Source organism: Argiope bruennichi, chromosome 8 (assembly GCF_947563725.1).
Source record: "Argiope bruennichi chromosome 8, qqArgBrue1.1, whole genome shotgun sequence".
Classification (NCBI taxonomy): Eukaryota; Metazoa; Arthropoda; class Arachnida; order Araneae; family Araneidae; genus Argiope; species Argiope bruennichi.
The window spans coordinates 63,511,946-63,529,993 of NC_079158.1; the positions used below are offsets into that span (position 1 = coordinate 63,511,946).

At 25.9% G+C, this 18,048-nt stretch overlaps 1 protein-coding gene across 1 annotated transcript; it reads left to right on the forward strand.

The window, feature by feature from the left end:
* Positions 1–1,398: 1,398 nt before the first annotated feature.
* On the forward strand, positions 1,399–17,915 carry LOC129981324 (uncharacterized). The gene is made up of 10 exons (XM_056092116.1): positions 1,399–1,528; positions 8,015–8,097; positions 8,297–8,443; positions 8,850–9,011; positions 10,822–10,901; positions 12,604–12,727; positions 15,058–15,156; positions 16,216–16,284; positions 17,507–17,647; positions 17,722–17,915. The coding sequence occupies exons 1-10, from the start codon at positions 1,495–1,497 to the stop codon at positions 17,890–17,892; spliced, it is 1,110 nt and encodes a 369-aa protein (XP_055948091.1). The 5' UTR covers positions 1,399–1,494; the 3' UTR covers positions 17,893–17,915.
* Positions 17,916–18,048: the final 133 nt, after the last annotated feature.

Below are 18,048 nucleotides of genomic sequence, written 5' to 3' on the forward strand. Positions count from 1 at the left end.
ACATGAAACTCTTTATAACATGATTTCTTAATAACTAGAAAAACAAACCCTAATTTAAAGAAAACCAGTATTAAAAAAACTTATATCCTCCGAAACATTTTGCAGGGAGTTACATTTTAATAATTTTATGTAATTGAATATAATCTTATACTTGTCATAAGAAAATTGAATTTAAATAGTCCTATGTTTAAAAAATCACTATAAAATACAATTCTTTGCAACTTTAAATTGTTAACAGACATTATTAAAATGTTATTTTTCAAATAATACTAATTGAACTAATAAAATAACTTCACCATATGAAAATATTTTAAGTATATTTACAATTGTGACATAATTTATGTATGACTAATTTGTTACAAAAGAATGTAAATTATCAATAAAACATGAATTGAAAATAGTTTTATTTCATGCATTAAGAAGGTTCATATTTTTATAGCTCATTTAATGAGATTTATCTGTTAAGTAATAAAACTCAATTTGTTTTATTTATTTGAGAAGAGGAAAATAACTTATAATAATAAAAATTTTAGAAATTTATAATATAGTAAAATAAATCTCAATCAAACATTAATAAAATCAGAATCCATTTAAGAAAACTATTTTTTGAATAAAGGCTTGACTTGATATTCAATAAATATTACAATATATACCTACTCAACATGCTATGTCTATTATTACACCATGATCCCTGAGTAGGAAATAAACTTTGTGATAAAGTTGTTTTTACAGTAAGCACTTTATAAAATTATTTTTCTAAATTTATGTAAAAGTTGTTTTACTTATTTTTAAAAAAATAAAGATGACCTAGATCATTAAGTTTTGGTTATGTCTTCTACTTACAAAACGTGTTATTTCAATTCAATAAGTTATTTCATTCCTGTTAGTTTATTACCTTTACAAGAATTTAACATGCATTTACTTAAAACTACAAAGCACAAGAGTAATATAATGACAAAAAAAATTCAACAAGTATGAAAATGAAATGGTTAATGATTAGTTTTATTTCCATATTACATACTATGAAACTTAAATATCAATATCACATTACCTCTTCATTCACAAAGTAATTTTATACATTTCTAAAAATTATATATGATCCGTTTATGAAATGCAACACAGAACAAATTTGTAAACTGCAAAACAACATTTTCAAAGATAAGAAATAGTGATTTAAAAATAAACATTAATAGAGGGGAAAACTATATCCACATTCACATGCTAAAGTAATGACAACGTATTCCCTCGTGATCAACGAAAAACGATTCAACAGAACCGGGATAAGCGTTGAGTTACAACTCAACATTTAAAAGCCAACGTTTATCCCTGTTGCCCCTCTCGGTCAAACGTACCTACCCGTGAAAAGTACGGTTCAGGATGGATTCGCCCATCCCATAGGGATTACGTTGCGATTGAGACGCTAGTCATGTGGAGTCGGAATTCGGTTTCGTTGCAAACTATTCGCGTAAGTTAGCCGTATTAATAAAATATAGAATGACCAAATCTAAGAAGAAACAAAAGAAGCGTGGTAATTCGTATTCTTTCTTTATTCTTTTATAGTGCCATTTTGGTCTACTGTACGAATTATTAGTTAAGTGAAGCACGTGGAAACATGTTTTTATTCCCTTTTAAGCATTTGTTTTTATGCTGTGCATTCATTAATTCTATTTATTTCTCGTTAATAAATTATTTTATTGTTCAGTTTCTTCGCAATATCAATCTATAATCTAAGTACTTGGTTGTTTTGAGAACTTGCTATTTTTTTATAGGTGATTTAACTCAAACATAAATAAATATGCTGTATATGGTAATTCAGACAAGTATTGGGACACATTGCATTTTTATTAGGTGTAAATTAATTTAAATACGATCCATTCCTATAATGCAAATTGAATGAATTCCTTCACTTATTGATATATTAAAAACATGATTACTTAATTATATTAATTTAACTATGGATGTAATTTAAAATAGTAGAAATCAATAAAAATAGTACTTAAAATAATATTGTCATGAAGCTAATAGTTATAATGTATTAATATGGTATTATATTATGTCCTTAGGCCACCATTGCACCTTATGACTTCTTGCAGATGACTTAATATAGATTTTAGAAATTTGGTATAAAATGATGAGCTGATTTTGGTTGATTCTTTGACTAGATGTTTCTTTAAGTGCTACTTGTTAGAAATTTCATAATAAATTTGTTTATAAATTTTTGTTAAAACTTTATTATTTATTTTGTTCTTGTTTTGTTTTTACTAGTGTTCAGTGAAATTAAGGTCTGGATTCTATACATGATCTTAATCAGGAGAAAAAAATTATAGAAGATTACAACTTGTAAATATTTATTGTATGCTTCAGATCATTATCTTGATAGAGTTTAATATACCATGAAATTCTCCAATTTTTTGCACTATTCTTTACATTATGTTTTAAAATATTATAATAGGCATAATTGTATTATGCTTCATCTTTAAATTATAATATTTCCGTATGATTTTTATATCATCATGCAGCCCTAAAGCATTTGGTTACTCTCTGCCTATGTAGATGAGTAGTGCTGTATTTTATTTTTGCTTTTATGCACACTATGTGATCAAAGCAGGTTATATTTGTTTTTATCCACAAAAATTACATTTTCCCAAAATTCTGTTTAGATTATTTAAGTTTTAATAAATATCAACCTTGTCTTATTGGTCTGCTTTGCTAATGCAGGGCATTCTACTAGATTTGTCTTGAAAATTATCTTTTATTAAAAGCTTTTTGAAAAATTTCTGGATATATATATATATATATATATATATGAATTTCCAGTGTGAATTTAATAATGCTTATTTTGAAATTAATATGAACTTATCTTGCATTAAATATCTCTTTGTATTCATTAAAAATCCTTGGATGGCTCAAGAAATGTTAGTGAATAACTAATAAGTAACACTGTAATGCAATAGATTTAAGTCTCATGATTTCTTCCATGCCATGAACAGACATCCCACTCTTTCTATTACTTATCCTGTTTTTTTTTCGCGCCATTGTTATGTATATGATATATTACACAGAAAATTTAGTTCTAAAATCATAATCTAAACATAGTGGTAATAAATTATTAATGTTGATATATATACATATGTAGATTAGAATTATAAAGTTTCTCCAAAACTTTTCTTGACAGTTTTTGAAGTCAGATAAAACTTAAAAGACCTGAATAAACTAAATTTATAAAATAATGATGATTTTATCTTATATTTTTCAAATGTTAAAGCATTTTATACACATTTTCTTCTTCGTGCCATTCTTGTTTTTATAAATCGCTTAGGTCTTCAATAATAATATATGAATATTATTTTTTATAATGGCCTAACAAGTGCTAAGTATCCCAATGATTTTTTTATATGATTATTTATAAATCTTAATTAGCATAGCCATAACTTTTTATTTCCTCTTCCTTAATTGCAATACCTTTTATGCTGTTGAATAATTGTTTTTAACCTGATATCATTTTACTCTGTAAAAGTCAAATTAACTTAAATTTAAATTTTAAATATTTTAACACAAAAACTATCTAGTATATTATTTTTTCTATAAAATAACTAGTTTGTACATTCTATTCCTAAATTATATCTATTATAAATGAGTTAAAATTATTAATTTAACCATTAAAGTATATTAATATTTTTATAATGATCATCTTTTGCAAGAGATTATAATGATGATCGTTATTAGAGATTATGATGATGATCTTTTGCAAGAGATATTGAATGTTGGATATTTTGTGTCAAAATTAATAGATAGTTTATTTTAACTGTTAAGGTTTGATTGCTTCATTCACTCTCCTCCTTTTCTCTGTCCCTATTAATTTTATTATTTGATTTATTTAATTTCATTACATATAAAATATAAAGTCAAAAATTTATGAGATTCTTTTTAGAATTAATTTCTTTCTGAAAATTAAAATTTGTTATTTTATGTTGAAAATTATGGTTTGAGGAGAAAAAAAGAGGGGGGGGTCATTTTATAATTGCGGTTTCTCCCCCTTATGAAAAATGCTCAGTTGACTCATTGTGTCTGAGAGCTAGTTAAGTACATTTATCATTATATTTTAAAGTTATCATTATATTATAACATGATCTTTGTAATGCCTGTGTGTTTTTGAGTTGTTCAGCATGACAGTTATTCTTGATAAATATATATATATGTAAATAATAATAATGAAACATTTACCTATAATATATTTAAGTCTTCATAACTAAATGGATTTCACATTATTATTTTTTTTTTCTACAATCAGTTATGCATTAATTTTTTTATATGAAACAATTATCTGTGTTCTGTAAAATTTCAAATGTGTACTGTACTAAATTAAATCCCCTTGAAGGAGTTATTTTGAGTTAGTAAACAAAGTGATGGTTTCCTTGGCCATACAGTAATTATGTTCAATTAGTTAACAATTGATTATGTTCAATTAGTTAACAATTGATTATGTTCAATTAGTTAACAATTGATTATGTTCAATTAGTTAACCCATGACAGGACGTATATCTTTCTAACCCATAACAGATCTATCCATTTAGGGTACACTCTTAATAGGATTTATTGTATATTCTCAGTATGTATTTCTATCTGTAATGATTCAGTTATTCTCTTGGCAGCATATTTCCAGATTGATGAACTTCCTTCTCTTGCTTAAATTATCATTGGCTTTTAATTAATTCAGTTTAATAGAAAGAGAAAATTTAATGCTATAAAATTTATCTGTGAGTGTGTGGTGAAAGAAGTCTAACTTGCTGGATTATGAAGAATGACCCTTTGCATAGAGCATAGATAATAAAGACAAAAGAAAAGATTTAAACAAAGAACAGCTCTTGTAGACATTAGTAACACAAAAAAAGACTGCAAATTACTGATTAAAAAGCAGCAAAAGTGGTCATCAACTACAGCATCTATCTTCTTCTTTGAATTCAACCCCAGAATGAGATTCATTCTTCATGTGAGCTCTTAGCTTTTTAATAGTTTTTCAGCAGGGCATAATATCACATTCTGAAGAGTCTTTGGATCTCACTTCCTAATTTAATGTGAGCTATAATTCCTTCATTTTCTAGAACCTTTTCTAAGGTTGAGAAGAGTGGGGCCATTGAATCATCCTTTCAATATTTGTTAAGAATCCCTGTAAATTTCTATTTTCACTTTAAACAGAATGGTGAATGAAAAATGAAATGGAAAAACTAAATGGTATGAAAACTAAAACAGTATTAGAAATATGTAACAGTGTATACTTATGTTGAAGCAAAACTTAAAAACTACTCGTGTCTCACAAACAAAACAACTCACAACTCATGTTAAAAAATGTGTGTGTGTGTGTGTAACATTAGCATATAAAAGAAATGAAAATAGAAAAAGTAAACTTTGTATCGATTATCATAAAATTAATTCCCTTTGCAAATCTGAGGCAGAACCTCTACCTAGAATAGATACTTTACTAGATAAATTAAGTACTGCTAAAAATTTTTCAACTTTAGATCTTGCATCTGGATATTGGCACATACCCTTGCATGAACAAGATAAACATAAATTAGCATTTGTAACTACTGAAGGTTTATATGAATTTCAAGTCTTAGCTTTTGACTTTAAAAATGCACCTGCAATATTCAATAGAACTATTCGTAGAATTTTAAATAAACATAAATTTTCAAATTTTGCATGCCACTACTTTGATGACATAGTAGTTTTCTGTAACTCATTAGAGGAACACTATAATCATTTAAAACAAATTTTGCAAATGTGTGAAAAAGAAAACATTAAATTAAAATTTTCTAAATGTGTGTTTGCTTAAGATAAAATTAATGATAATCATAATATTGAAAATATTAAAAAATTACAGCCTCCAAAAAATGTTAAACAACTTCAAGGTTTTCTTGATTCGGTAAATGTTTATAACGTTTATTGATTCTTATGCTAAGATTAGAGAACTCTTAAATAAAAAAGATACACCATGGCAATGGACAGAAGACTGTCAAAAGGCTTTTAAAGTATTGAAAAATAAATTGATAACTAAACCAGTGTTACAGTTATATAACCCTAATTTACCTTTTTGTGATACATCTCAGGTAGCCATTGGAGCTGTTCTGGTAAATTACATTCTGTATCTTATCATTCAAGAACTTTATGTCCTTACGAACAAAATTATTGTATAACTGAGTTGGAAGGTTTAGCAATAGTGGATGCTCTTGATAAATTTTATTACTATTTACATGGGAAAAAATTCATAATCCATACTGATCATGCTGCTTTAAAATGTTAAAAATTTAAGGGGAAGATTATTTCGTTGGTCTTTAAAACCAAGCATGTTTGATTATGAAGTTAAATATTTAAAGGGGACAGCTAATGTTGAATCTGATAACATCAAGCTGATCAAGGCATCCTACTGCTCAGTATGTCCAACATTCTGTGCATTTATTGGAATTAGATGAGATAAAACACTATCAAAATTTAGACAATTTAGATAATACTAAATATAAAAATATTAATGATGTACTTGTAGTTAAAAAGAAAAATTTGTTGAAAATAGTTGTACCGTTTTCTCTTAGGAGAAAGGTTTTGCAAAAGGCCCATAAGCAATTTGGGCATCCAGGCACTCAAAAAATGATACATTTAATTACTCCTCAATATTATCGGCCCCATATTGCATTGCATCAAGATATTGCATTTTTTGTTAAACATTGTGATATTTGTCAATTAAATAAAAAGCAAAAAAGATTTGGCCTTTTACAGGCTGTGCCCCCCCCCCCACACACACACACACAGATCGTCCTTTTGTATGTATTTCTGTCGATACTGTTGGTGGATTTAATTATTACAATTCAACAAAAAAATTTCTTCATACAGTAATTTATCATGCAACTAGATATGTTTGGACTTTTCCTTCCAAAAATGAAAATTCTGAAACTTATATTAATATATTAAAACAAGTTTTTGAAATTCAAGTCCCTTCCAAATTATTAACTGATAGAAATGATGCTTTTACTTCATCTAAATTCAGACATTTCCTCAGAAATTACAGTGTTAAACATCTGTTAACATCTTCACATCATCCACAAACTAATGGGAAATGTGAAAGAGTTAACCAGTCAATAGTAACTAAATTAAAGTGTAAGATCAATTTTTCTGCCACAATTCCTTGGACTAAACTTTTAGAACAAGTAACCAATGAATATAATTTAACACCCCATTCAGTTACAAAATTTCCTCCTGCATATTTGTTATTTGGCACTTTACCGTATCTTCCTCTCTTCTTTACTTCTGCTTTTGTGTCGCACTGCTATGTCTTGTAAATAAACCATGCCTGTCTCCCAAGAGAGAATAAAACAAAATTTAAAAAAATTCCAAAGCATCTTCTATGTCTTCGAACCTGCATTCTGCTTCAACCAAAATAACCTTATATATAATTGCAATAAAAAGTAAGGAATTTTTTAATCTTATTTATCATTCCATCAAATGCTATTGACTGCCAAACCCTGGCTGATGAGGGTTTCTAGGATTTGAAATGAAGATTTCAACCATAAATATTATATAATCTGTGACAAACATTAACAGGAACTTTGCAGAAACTAAATGAAATGATAAAAATACAGAATTTAGATCATTGATTTTATGAGGAATTTTTTTCATATTTGTTCAAAAGATATATCGCATAAAATTTTCATAACATTTAAAAAAAATATAGAGAATAAAAGAAAAACTTATTTTTGTGTAATCTTGTAAAATTATATTTGCAGTGATTAGTTTTTTTGGGGTTATAAAAAGTTAAATGTTTCCAAATGGGATATCAAATTCATAAAATAAAAATTTGAACATAATAGTAATTATCATGATAGTTATATACGAATTAGCCACTATATGTCTTGGTAAGATATTAATCATAAAAATGTAGTCTTAAATGAACTAATTTTAATACATTTTATCATTAATTTAAAATTTTTATAACAATATAATTTTATTTTTTCCCTCTCCTTAGGTGCTTTAGCATCTGCTAGCGGAGAAGCATCTGGGTTTGCAAGTCAGAAGCAGAAACAAAATATTGATGCTTTAATTGATGAAGTAATCTTCTTTTATTATATTGTAAAACCAATTATTCATTAGCTTGATTTAGGAATTAGAAGAATTTTGTTGTTATAGTTTTTGATTAATAGTTATAACTGCTAATAATTATATTACTCAGGTTTCATATAATCTTTTGTGAATGTGCATATCTTTTGTCATATAACTTAATTAAATTGTGCAAAATATTTTTTTAAAGGCACAGTCAGCTATTGATAGTTTTACTTATGATGAAGCAATTGAAAAATTAAAAGATGTCTTGAATTCCAGTCCGAACCATGAGAAAGCTCTAGAAATGCTGGCTGGAGTATACATTGAACAATCAGATTGGAATGAAGCCCAAAATGTATCCTTTAAAACTATAATATAACTGATTTCCAGTGTTAAAATATTATGTACTTGTTTCTTTAAAGGGATCTAATCATTGTAAGACTTGAAAATTGCCATTGCTTTGTGTTGTACTAATAAAAATTGCAAATCATTGATAAGAATTGGCAAACTTTTTTTTTCCCCCTTTGGTATTATGTTAATTGTGTTTTACCAAACGTTATTTAAAATTGGATTTTCCCCCAGTTTTTAATATTGTTTATAATGCTAATAATAATCTAATTAAAATTCATTATAGTTGACTGGTGTATAAAATTAATTTAAATTATTATTCTCGTTTTGTACTGTAAATTGTGACTGAAAGGACGTGTTCAGTGTATTATCATAAAAATGTGTGCTTTTAGCTATCCTTAATGTGCAGATAGCTCTTAAAACAATGTGTAACTGTTTCTCCTGATACTGGTTACACGAAGTATTTTTCTTTGGGACAGCTTACTGATGGAGAAGAATCAGTATCTTTTTATCAAAAGGGAATTGAAATTCTTCAAAAAGAATTAGAAAATTGTGAAAATCTGCAACCTGCTGAGGTATGGAACAATTATAAAAAGAAATATACATTATCTGTTCTTAAATCAAAATATCCTCCTTTTGAAAGCTTTCTAGTGTTGAATATATACATGTGTTCAATGAAAAAAAAAAAAAAGAAAAGAAAATAATAATAAGTGCAATAATAAGTGTATGCCATTTCATTTATGTAAATTTAGCAAAAAGATAATTTTTGACCAGATTATACTGAAATAAGTCTCTAATGCTTTTAAATCAAAAGATCCAAGCTGATTATTTTATATATAAAAAAGAGCACACTACACTTTGTGACATTTTCTATGTCATGAAGTGGGATAAATAGAAGCAATAATAAGAATATTTTTTTTAATTTTGATTTAGAAATACTAGGAAAACAGAATATTTATCCATAGTCTTAAAGGAGTGTCTAAAACTACTTTCTATGAAAAAGGTTTATTAAAAAAAGAAATATGAATTATCATATTTAAATTTTATGACATATAATGTACCAAAATCGAAAATGGAACTTTTTTTTTTTTTTGAAGTCTTTAATTTTATCAGTATTTACCTCATTTAAGTTTATAAAGTTATTTTAAAAATATATGTTGATTTTGAGCTAAAAATAGTGGAAAGAACCTAAATTGCAGAAAGTGAATATTTCAAAATTTCCACTTTGAAATTCTGTATCTAATATGCAATTTTTAAAGATAATTATTAACGTTTAAAAAATAATTAAGATTAGACAATTATTATTATTATTTAATTAATGTTTAGAAACTCATTAATGTTATGAGTTTCTAAGTATAAGTAGTTTAGGATTGTAGTTTTGAAAAGATATATGTCTTCTATGTATGTTAATATAGAGAAGGTCACAAAAATGTGACTTTATTGTACTTATTATTGGATCAAATAGACAAATCTCGTCATTGAAAGACTCTATAAAGTCTAGGCTTTCAAAAAATTACATTGATGTAATTTTTTTTCATGCCGTATCTCTTTGATCATGTTATGTTATATTACTTTTAGAACAATTAACATTGCTTTGGATATTTTCACATATTATTTTTTCATCATTTATTTATATGTTACATGTGCAGTGCAAGTGCTTGAAAGTCCTCTCATATGATTATTATTATATGAGGATACAAGTATGAAATATCTATATTCTCAACACATACTTAACAAATAAATATTAGAATACTTATTGAAAAAATTTTTCATCTTTAAATAATTGAATTGGAATTACTCTTTTTTATATAGAAGAAAAAATAAATTGGTAATCAAAGGATAATTTTCCACTGTATAGAGATTTATTCTTCAATCATATATGAACATTCAAGAAAAATATTGCTAATATTTGATGAATTTATTTATCATTTTTCTATTATATAATTATATTATATTTGCTTGTAGTATTTATCATGTATGTGCTGAATAAAAAAAAAGTATTATAATACATTGATTGCCTATTATATGTTGGAAAATGTTCATATATTTTTTCTGCTTATTATTGAAATGTCTGCTTGATATATATTACATTTAATACTCTTCAAACATATATTTGACTTTATAAGTAGTATGAGAACTGAAATATGAAGTCGGTTGATGTCAAGAGAATATTATTTATTGTGGAATATTTGCAGTGGTTTATAATTCATACCTGCTGAGTCAGAATATCTGCTTAAAAAAAAAAAAAACTTTATAAATTTGCAGATTTGTAAATTTTTGCTAAACCTGATACTAAATTGTCTTTATTATATTAGTGAAAATGGCTCAAAAGCAGTGTGCAATTATTTTTTAAATGAAATATTAATATATTTTTTTGTGTTTTAGGAAACTGACAAAAAGGTTCTAATGAAGGACCTTTCCAATGCATATTGTTCTATATCTGAAACTTACATGACAGATTTATGGTGAGATTTTTGTATTTAATGAAGTGAAAAATTTTATTTCTCTTTTTAAGGTTTCTCTCCTTAATTTATTGCCTTTTTGTTAGTTGTAAATAGTTATCTTTCATATGCATTTTATATCAAATTTTTGTTTTTTATGATTTACTTATATTTCTGATTCCATTTTTATGTTATAGAAAGAAATATGAAAAATAATTTATAATGTATAAATACATATATTGAAATATTGCATAATAAAACTTTGAGGAAATTAAGAGTCCCCCCCCCTCCCAATTTTCTTCAATGTTCATCACAGCCATTAGTCCTTGTCTAATTTTTATTATCTTGGATTAGTTTCTCAGCCTATATAGAATGCTAACTCTAATTGTGTTTAATTGCTAATTTCCAAATCAAGAAAGGAATATAAATCCAGTTAGAAAAAGGCTTTAAGTAAGCTAAAGAATGAAGTTTTATGTTGTTTGAGTCAATAAATGTACTGCTGGGGGGGGGGAATTAAATTTTATACAGACATCAGTCTTATTAGTCATATTTAGTAAAATATTTTTGCCTCAATAACATTTCAAAGAAAATTTTTCAATCTTTTAAGTTCTAAACTTGGCCTAATTATGAAAATTCGAATTTCATTTTTAGTCAATAGCTTCTTGATAATTCTGTTTATTGACTGATAGCACTTCTTCCTCAAGGCAGTCATTGAAACAGTTCTCAACATTTCATTAACTTGATTGATTTTATTTGCAGAATTGTAGAAGTTTTGTTTAATTTTTGTTTGGCAACATTTATGTGCCGTGAATATTTTACTAAATATGAATATTAGGATTGGGGGACTGTTTAAAAATTTAGATATTGTAATTTCTTCAACAATACTTTTATTAACTCCGACAACATAAAATATAATTCATTATATTTAAATAAACTTTTTTCTAATACTTTAGAAATCAGCTGTTGCTCTATGTGTAGTCAGCTATTGTCATGGTATATTTTTTTTGTAGATCATTAGATAGAATGAGAGAATTATTAGTTGGTTTACTATCAGTAAAGAATAAAACAAGCAAAAGTTATTAGAAATATGAATGATACATGAGAAAAAGATTTCATTGTCTTTTTGAGATGTAAAATGGGTGTGGATTAAAGAAAAGGAGAGTATAAGGAGAATGCTTTTCTAGTTGACTTTTAGACAATTTTAATCTTAATTACTGAGAGAAATAGAAAGAATTTCCCAAACAGACTAAATCAACTACTTGTTTATGTAAGTTTAACTAAACTCTGGGGATAGAGTTCAGATGACTAAATTTCTTATTATCAGTCTTTATGAAGAGGAATAGTAATAGTACTATTGTGATTAGATCAATACAAAATATATTCACTAAAGACATTTTTTTCCCTTATGAATGTAAAATTTATTTTCTGTATTTAAGAATTAGGAAAATAAAATTTCCATTATAAATTTATTTTTGTAGAGTCATCATTTGATGAGTGAGGGATATATAAATAAATAACATCTATTGGTTAACATTTCTGAATTAGTCAAATTGTGCTTTATTGTTTAAGAACTATAATATTGCAATATTATTTCATTGTTAGATTTTAATATTTTTTTAGCATTTATTAAATTAAAAAGTGGAAACTTTAAAAAAAAAATTAAAAAATTTTTTACTTACTAAGTTTTAGATTCTAGATTAATCTAAGAAAATTAATTTGGTTTTAGTTTTGCTGAAAATTCAGAACAGCATTGTGTTAGTGCAATAGAACTTGCTATACAAGCTGATCCATCAAATTCTGAAGCACATCAATGTAAAGCTAATTACCACCTAGTCAAAGAAGAATTTGATGTAAGTAGATGAATTGTCTAGTACATAATAGGAAATTTTTATGTTTATATACATTAAGTAATAAAAAGAGATGACTTTTTAAAGTTTTTCTCAGTAACTAGTTAGAAATATAAAAACTAATTGTAAAATTTTTGACTGTAGAAAATATACTTAAACTTATTGTGCATGCACCTATTAACACCAAAAGAGTGCATGCAATTTTTTTTCACTCTGTTTATTTTGTAAAATGCACCAACAACTTCAGAAATGTACTGTTGCATTATAATTATGTTTTTGATTTGGATGCATCTTGTTTCCTTGCAAGAACTAACAACACATATTTTCCAGATCAATTTTTAAATCTTGTGATTTGCTGTAGTACAATTCACAAAAAGGAATAATATTTTCTGCCTCCAAAGTTGTTAGTGACTGTTGTACCAAGACTTTTATGCTTAACAACATCTAGAAGTTGCCAATAGGTTGCGGATCACTAATTTTTTGTCAAAAGAAGTTTCCTCACAGTATAATTTTTGCCCTGACAAGAGAATGAGATCTTCAAGATATAAGTGAATTCAAGTTAATTAATTTTTAAAAATTTAGATATAAAATTTATTGGATTGTATTTTGTTTTTTATTTAAATTCTTAAATTCAAATTAAAAAAATATAATGAGAAAAATCCATTCACATTATCTGATATTGATAAATTTCAGTAATGTGAAATTAGTGATTGTAGTTCTTTGGAATAATTTACATATCGTTTGTGTCAGGAAATGGTACAGTTCTGTTCTCTCACTGTTTTAAGCAGTTAATTTTTTAAAACCATTTTTATCAACGATATAAATGTTTAGTATTTGTAACACACACATACATAGAGAGAGAAATGGGTGGATTTGAATTAACACCTTATTAATCAAATTTTCTGAATTTTCAATTTTTGTCTTAGTTATTACTTAAAAATATTGACATTCTCAATAGGTGATGAGGTTCGATTCAACATCTAACCAAAATTACTGTCATTTGTAGGATTTGCCATTTTATATTAAAATATTTTGATTATGGGTAGTTTTTTTAACCCATTAAGAATTGTTTCTACAATCAATTGATCTCAATTCATTAATACCCATATGTCATATTTATTAAAAAAATCAATATGTATAAAATAAAAGACACAAATCATTTAAAAGTTTCTTGAAACATTTTTATACAGGTTAAAATATCAATTGCTTTTTCAAATGTGCATCCTCCAGTTTTTTAAATTTAGTTTTGATATAAGCATATTGAGAAGTTTTTGCTGCTCCCTTCTAAAATGTTTTGACTTTGCTATGTTTCTGCAACAGTGTCAGTATTTTCAGATATGATGCATGCATGCAAACTATCAGGTAATTTGTTAATTTTTACAAGTATTGAAAAAAGTCACAAATTTTTATGAATAATCTTATAAAAATTAATTTTTTGGTAATGAGAATTTTCATTATTTTTTCACTTATTTTTTGCTTAACCGAAAAAAAATTCTCTATTTTACAAATAAGACGTTGGACAGGTATAGAAATAAATATTAAAATTAAAAAAATTACATAGTTAAAATGAAATTTTTAAAAAATTTCTATAAAAATTGTGTTATTTAAAAAAAAAAAAAGAATCTGCATTTTGAAAATATGCATATATATTTATATATATATATATATTTATGTAAGCATGCATCTACAAAGGTGCTTAATTTTTTGCAGCAGTTTCTCTCTAGGCAAATTGGACTCACTAGACTAATATATCTATCATTTTATGAACCAGATTATGATTGATGCTTTTATTACTTTTGATCAAAAGTTATGTATTAAAAAGGCTATTTTAGCTAAAAATCATTCTAACATCTGGTTTACTTGATTCTTAATAAGGAACTGAGAATATTCAAATTAATTCAAGGATATTACAAATATGTAGTGATATTGCATTAAACTAGGTGTCATAATTTGTCTTTTAAGAAAACAAATATTATTTTATCGAAAAAAAAACTTTCAAAATTCTTATCAGCAAATGATTTCTGTTACAATTTTTGCTGTATTTGAAACTTTTTAAGTGAATTGGGCACATTAATAATGTTTGTATTTTAAATATAATTATTGATTCTGTTTGGTCTGGTTTATTAATATGCTGTTTATATGTAAGATTTTGCGATTTAATTGTTTAAGCGATTTTTAAAAATTTAATCAAATTTATTATTAAATAAATTTAAAAAAGCTTAGGCTATTGCTATGTGTTTAATCATAAATTCTTTGTGCATTACATCATAAAACAGGTTTTACAAATTAAGCATTCTGACTGTTTTTTTTTTTTTGTTTTTTTTTCTTTCTAGGAAGCAAAAACTGCCATGGAGAAAAGTCTTTCCTTATGGCTTCCTCATCATGAAGCTTTGAGGGATGCTGATACAGAAGCTATTTTAAACAGTACTGAGGTAGATTTTTATCTTACTTTTTCACATTAAATTTATGTTTTCTTTGCCTAATATAAATAGAATGTAATCATTTATAATTTTAAATTTAGCCAGACATGTTCAGTGTAAACGTGAAAATATTCATGCATTCATTTTTAAATAGAAAGATGGTTTCTAGTTAGGAAGATTATTCATCTCATGTAATTTTGATTATAGATATACTGTAATTACAATTGTTATATAAGTATAAAATATTTAAATTATTATTTTCACATTCAAAATTTCTTAACCCTCTAAGTAATCAGTTATTTTGATATTATCTTCAGCTCTGAGACTGAATTAATTTATTAATCATGCACATATACAATTCCTATAATAAAGTTTTTTTTTTTTTTTACTTTGGGATTTATTAGAAATTATATGAATAAATAAGATTTGATAAATTATTTTTCATACATTAATAGCTAACAAATATGCCATCTTTATTCAAAATATACTGAAAGTTAAAACTTATTTGACAAAAAAATAAAAATGTTTATTTTTTATATGTTAATAAACTGACAAATATGTCGTCTTTTATTCAGTGTATTGAAAGTAAGAATAAAAATATTGTTTTAGTAATACAAATTTCTTTCAACCATTCATTAGCACATTAAACATGACATGGTAAGCACTGATGAAATAATTTAAGACACTATTTAATGTATTATACATTTATTGGAATGTTAAGAAAGACAATGTCTTTTTTTTTTTTTTTAACAAAATGCTGATTCTTTTTCATTGAGTGGTTTAACAACGGTTGACTAGATTGTTGAAGGTAATGTAGAAAATATAATCATCAAGTGTTACAGTTAAGTTTGTTACTGTGATAGCTTGGAAGTTGACTCTCAGAAATTACCTATTTTAGATTGTATATTTTATAATGAATTATCACAATCGATTTTCTTCTACAGAATATTTTTTTTTTGATCTACTCATGAGGATCATCTATAACAGTCATGATAAAACATTTACACCGAATCTGATTCAAATATTAGACAAATGTTGATGTTAATGCATTCTTGATATCTATTTATTTAGGTTCTTATTCCTTCATATGATAGTAGAATACAAACAGCCAAAATGTTGATAGAGCTCGAGATGTTTGATGTAAGTTTTAATTACTGTATTTTCTAGACAAATTTCTTTAAATATAAAGGCATACATGCATGCTTAAACAATCTATTGATGAACTAGTGGTAGTTTAAAATTTATTATCAATGTGAAAAAGCTATCAGAATCAGCATGATCTGGATATAACAATGAGGCCCAATATCTTCTGTGCATTTTTATCACAGCATTTGGATTAGAAACTCTCTAAATGCATGTGTGAAGGTTTTGTGTGCAGGCATTAGGTGGTTTACACTCAGCTAGCTATAAACCATCCAGGAAGACCACGCATGTGTAGAAGTTATACAGCAGCAGGTATTTGGCCCATCGAGGCAAGAACTAGCTACTGTCCATTCTCTCGGCGCATGTACAATCATCCTGCGCATACTGGAATCTTATAACTGGCTGAGTGTAAATTGACCTATATTCTAGTATGGTGTTCATGTTGGTGAATGAATGACCTAAAGGAAATGGCATGTTCTGCTACCAATCTTGTTGGTGAGGGAGTCGTGAAGAACCAATTTAAACTGATCCCCGATTACTGATTTCTTTTTCTTTACTTATCTTGAATATTTATTATATGTTTATTTTGTTTTTAATATATATTTCAGAGTTAAGTTTTAAATTATATAAGCTTTGGTGTATACTATATTAGCCACATCAAACTGGTTAATGTTATTCTTAATAATAAATTAATGGTTGAATATATTTTGATTTCATAGTTATTATTGACTTAGATTTTTTTTTTCTAGGAATAAAATTTAAAACTGTAGTCAAAACCCTTTTAATCTTGTATATTTTAAAGTATAATTTTTAATCAGATTTTATATGTTGTAAAAAACATCTACAATTAGTTAATTTTTTCTTGATAAAATAAGATACATAAATGTTTACAATAAGACAATTAATTCTGCATCTTAAATAGATCGATAAACGTATTTATAAACATACAAGATATTGAAATATCATATTTGCTTTTAAGCCATGATATTCTTATTGCAACAGTTTTTAAGAAATAAATTAAAAATTAGTTTCAGATTTATTCATAATTTTACATTCAGGAATGAGTAATTTTGTGAATTAGCAATGATATTTTTGAATGTAATCTATATATGGCACTTTTTATTCATTTGTGAAATGCTATATAATGTGAGATTTCTAAATATACTAAAGTAATAATTTTGATCTTTTCTACTGATTGCTTGTATTTACTTTTAACTAGCAAGCAACAAATATTCTTGATGGCCTCGTTGAAGAAGATGATGAAGTAACAGAAGTTTGGTATATTCTTGGATGGATGAATTACATTCAAGGAGATGAATATAAACTAAATGCTCATTACTATTTAAAGAAAGCAAAAGAAGTAACTATTTTCATCTTCTATATTTTAACAAAAAAATTTGTGTATTGTTTTCTAATCACTAATTTCTCTACTAGGTGAGTGTCAAATTAGGATTAGAGGATCTGGACTATATATCTCATATAGATGAACTGTTAAAAGAGCTCGAAGAAGCTTTTCCTCTTGAACTTGAAGAAGAAGGTGATGGAGAAGAACTTAATTCTGATATTTCTAGTGACTCAGAAGATGAAAATAAAATGGAAACATAATAATAAATTATTTTTAAATATGATGTATTTACTAATTTGTTCATACTTTTTTACAGTAAGGTACGTGTAATATAAAATTAAATTAGAGTAAAAAAGAGTGAGTATATGATCAAAAAAGATCATATACAGCAATTTGTAGGGCTGAAAATTTTAAGT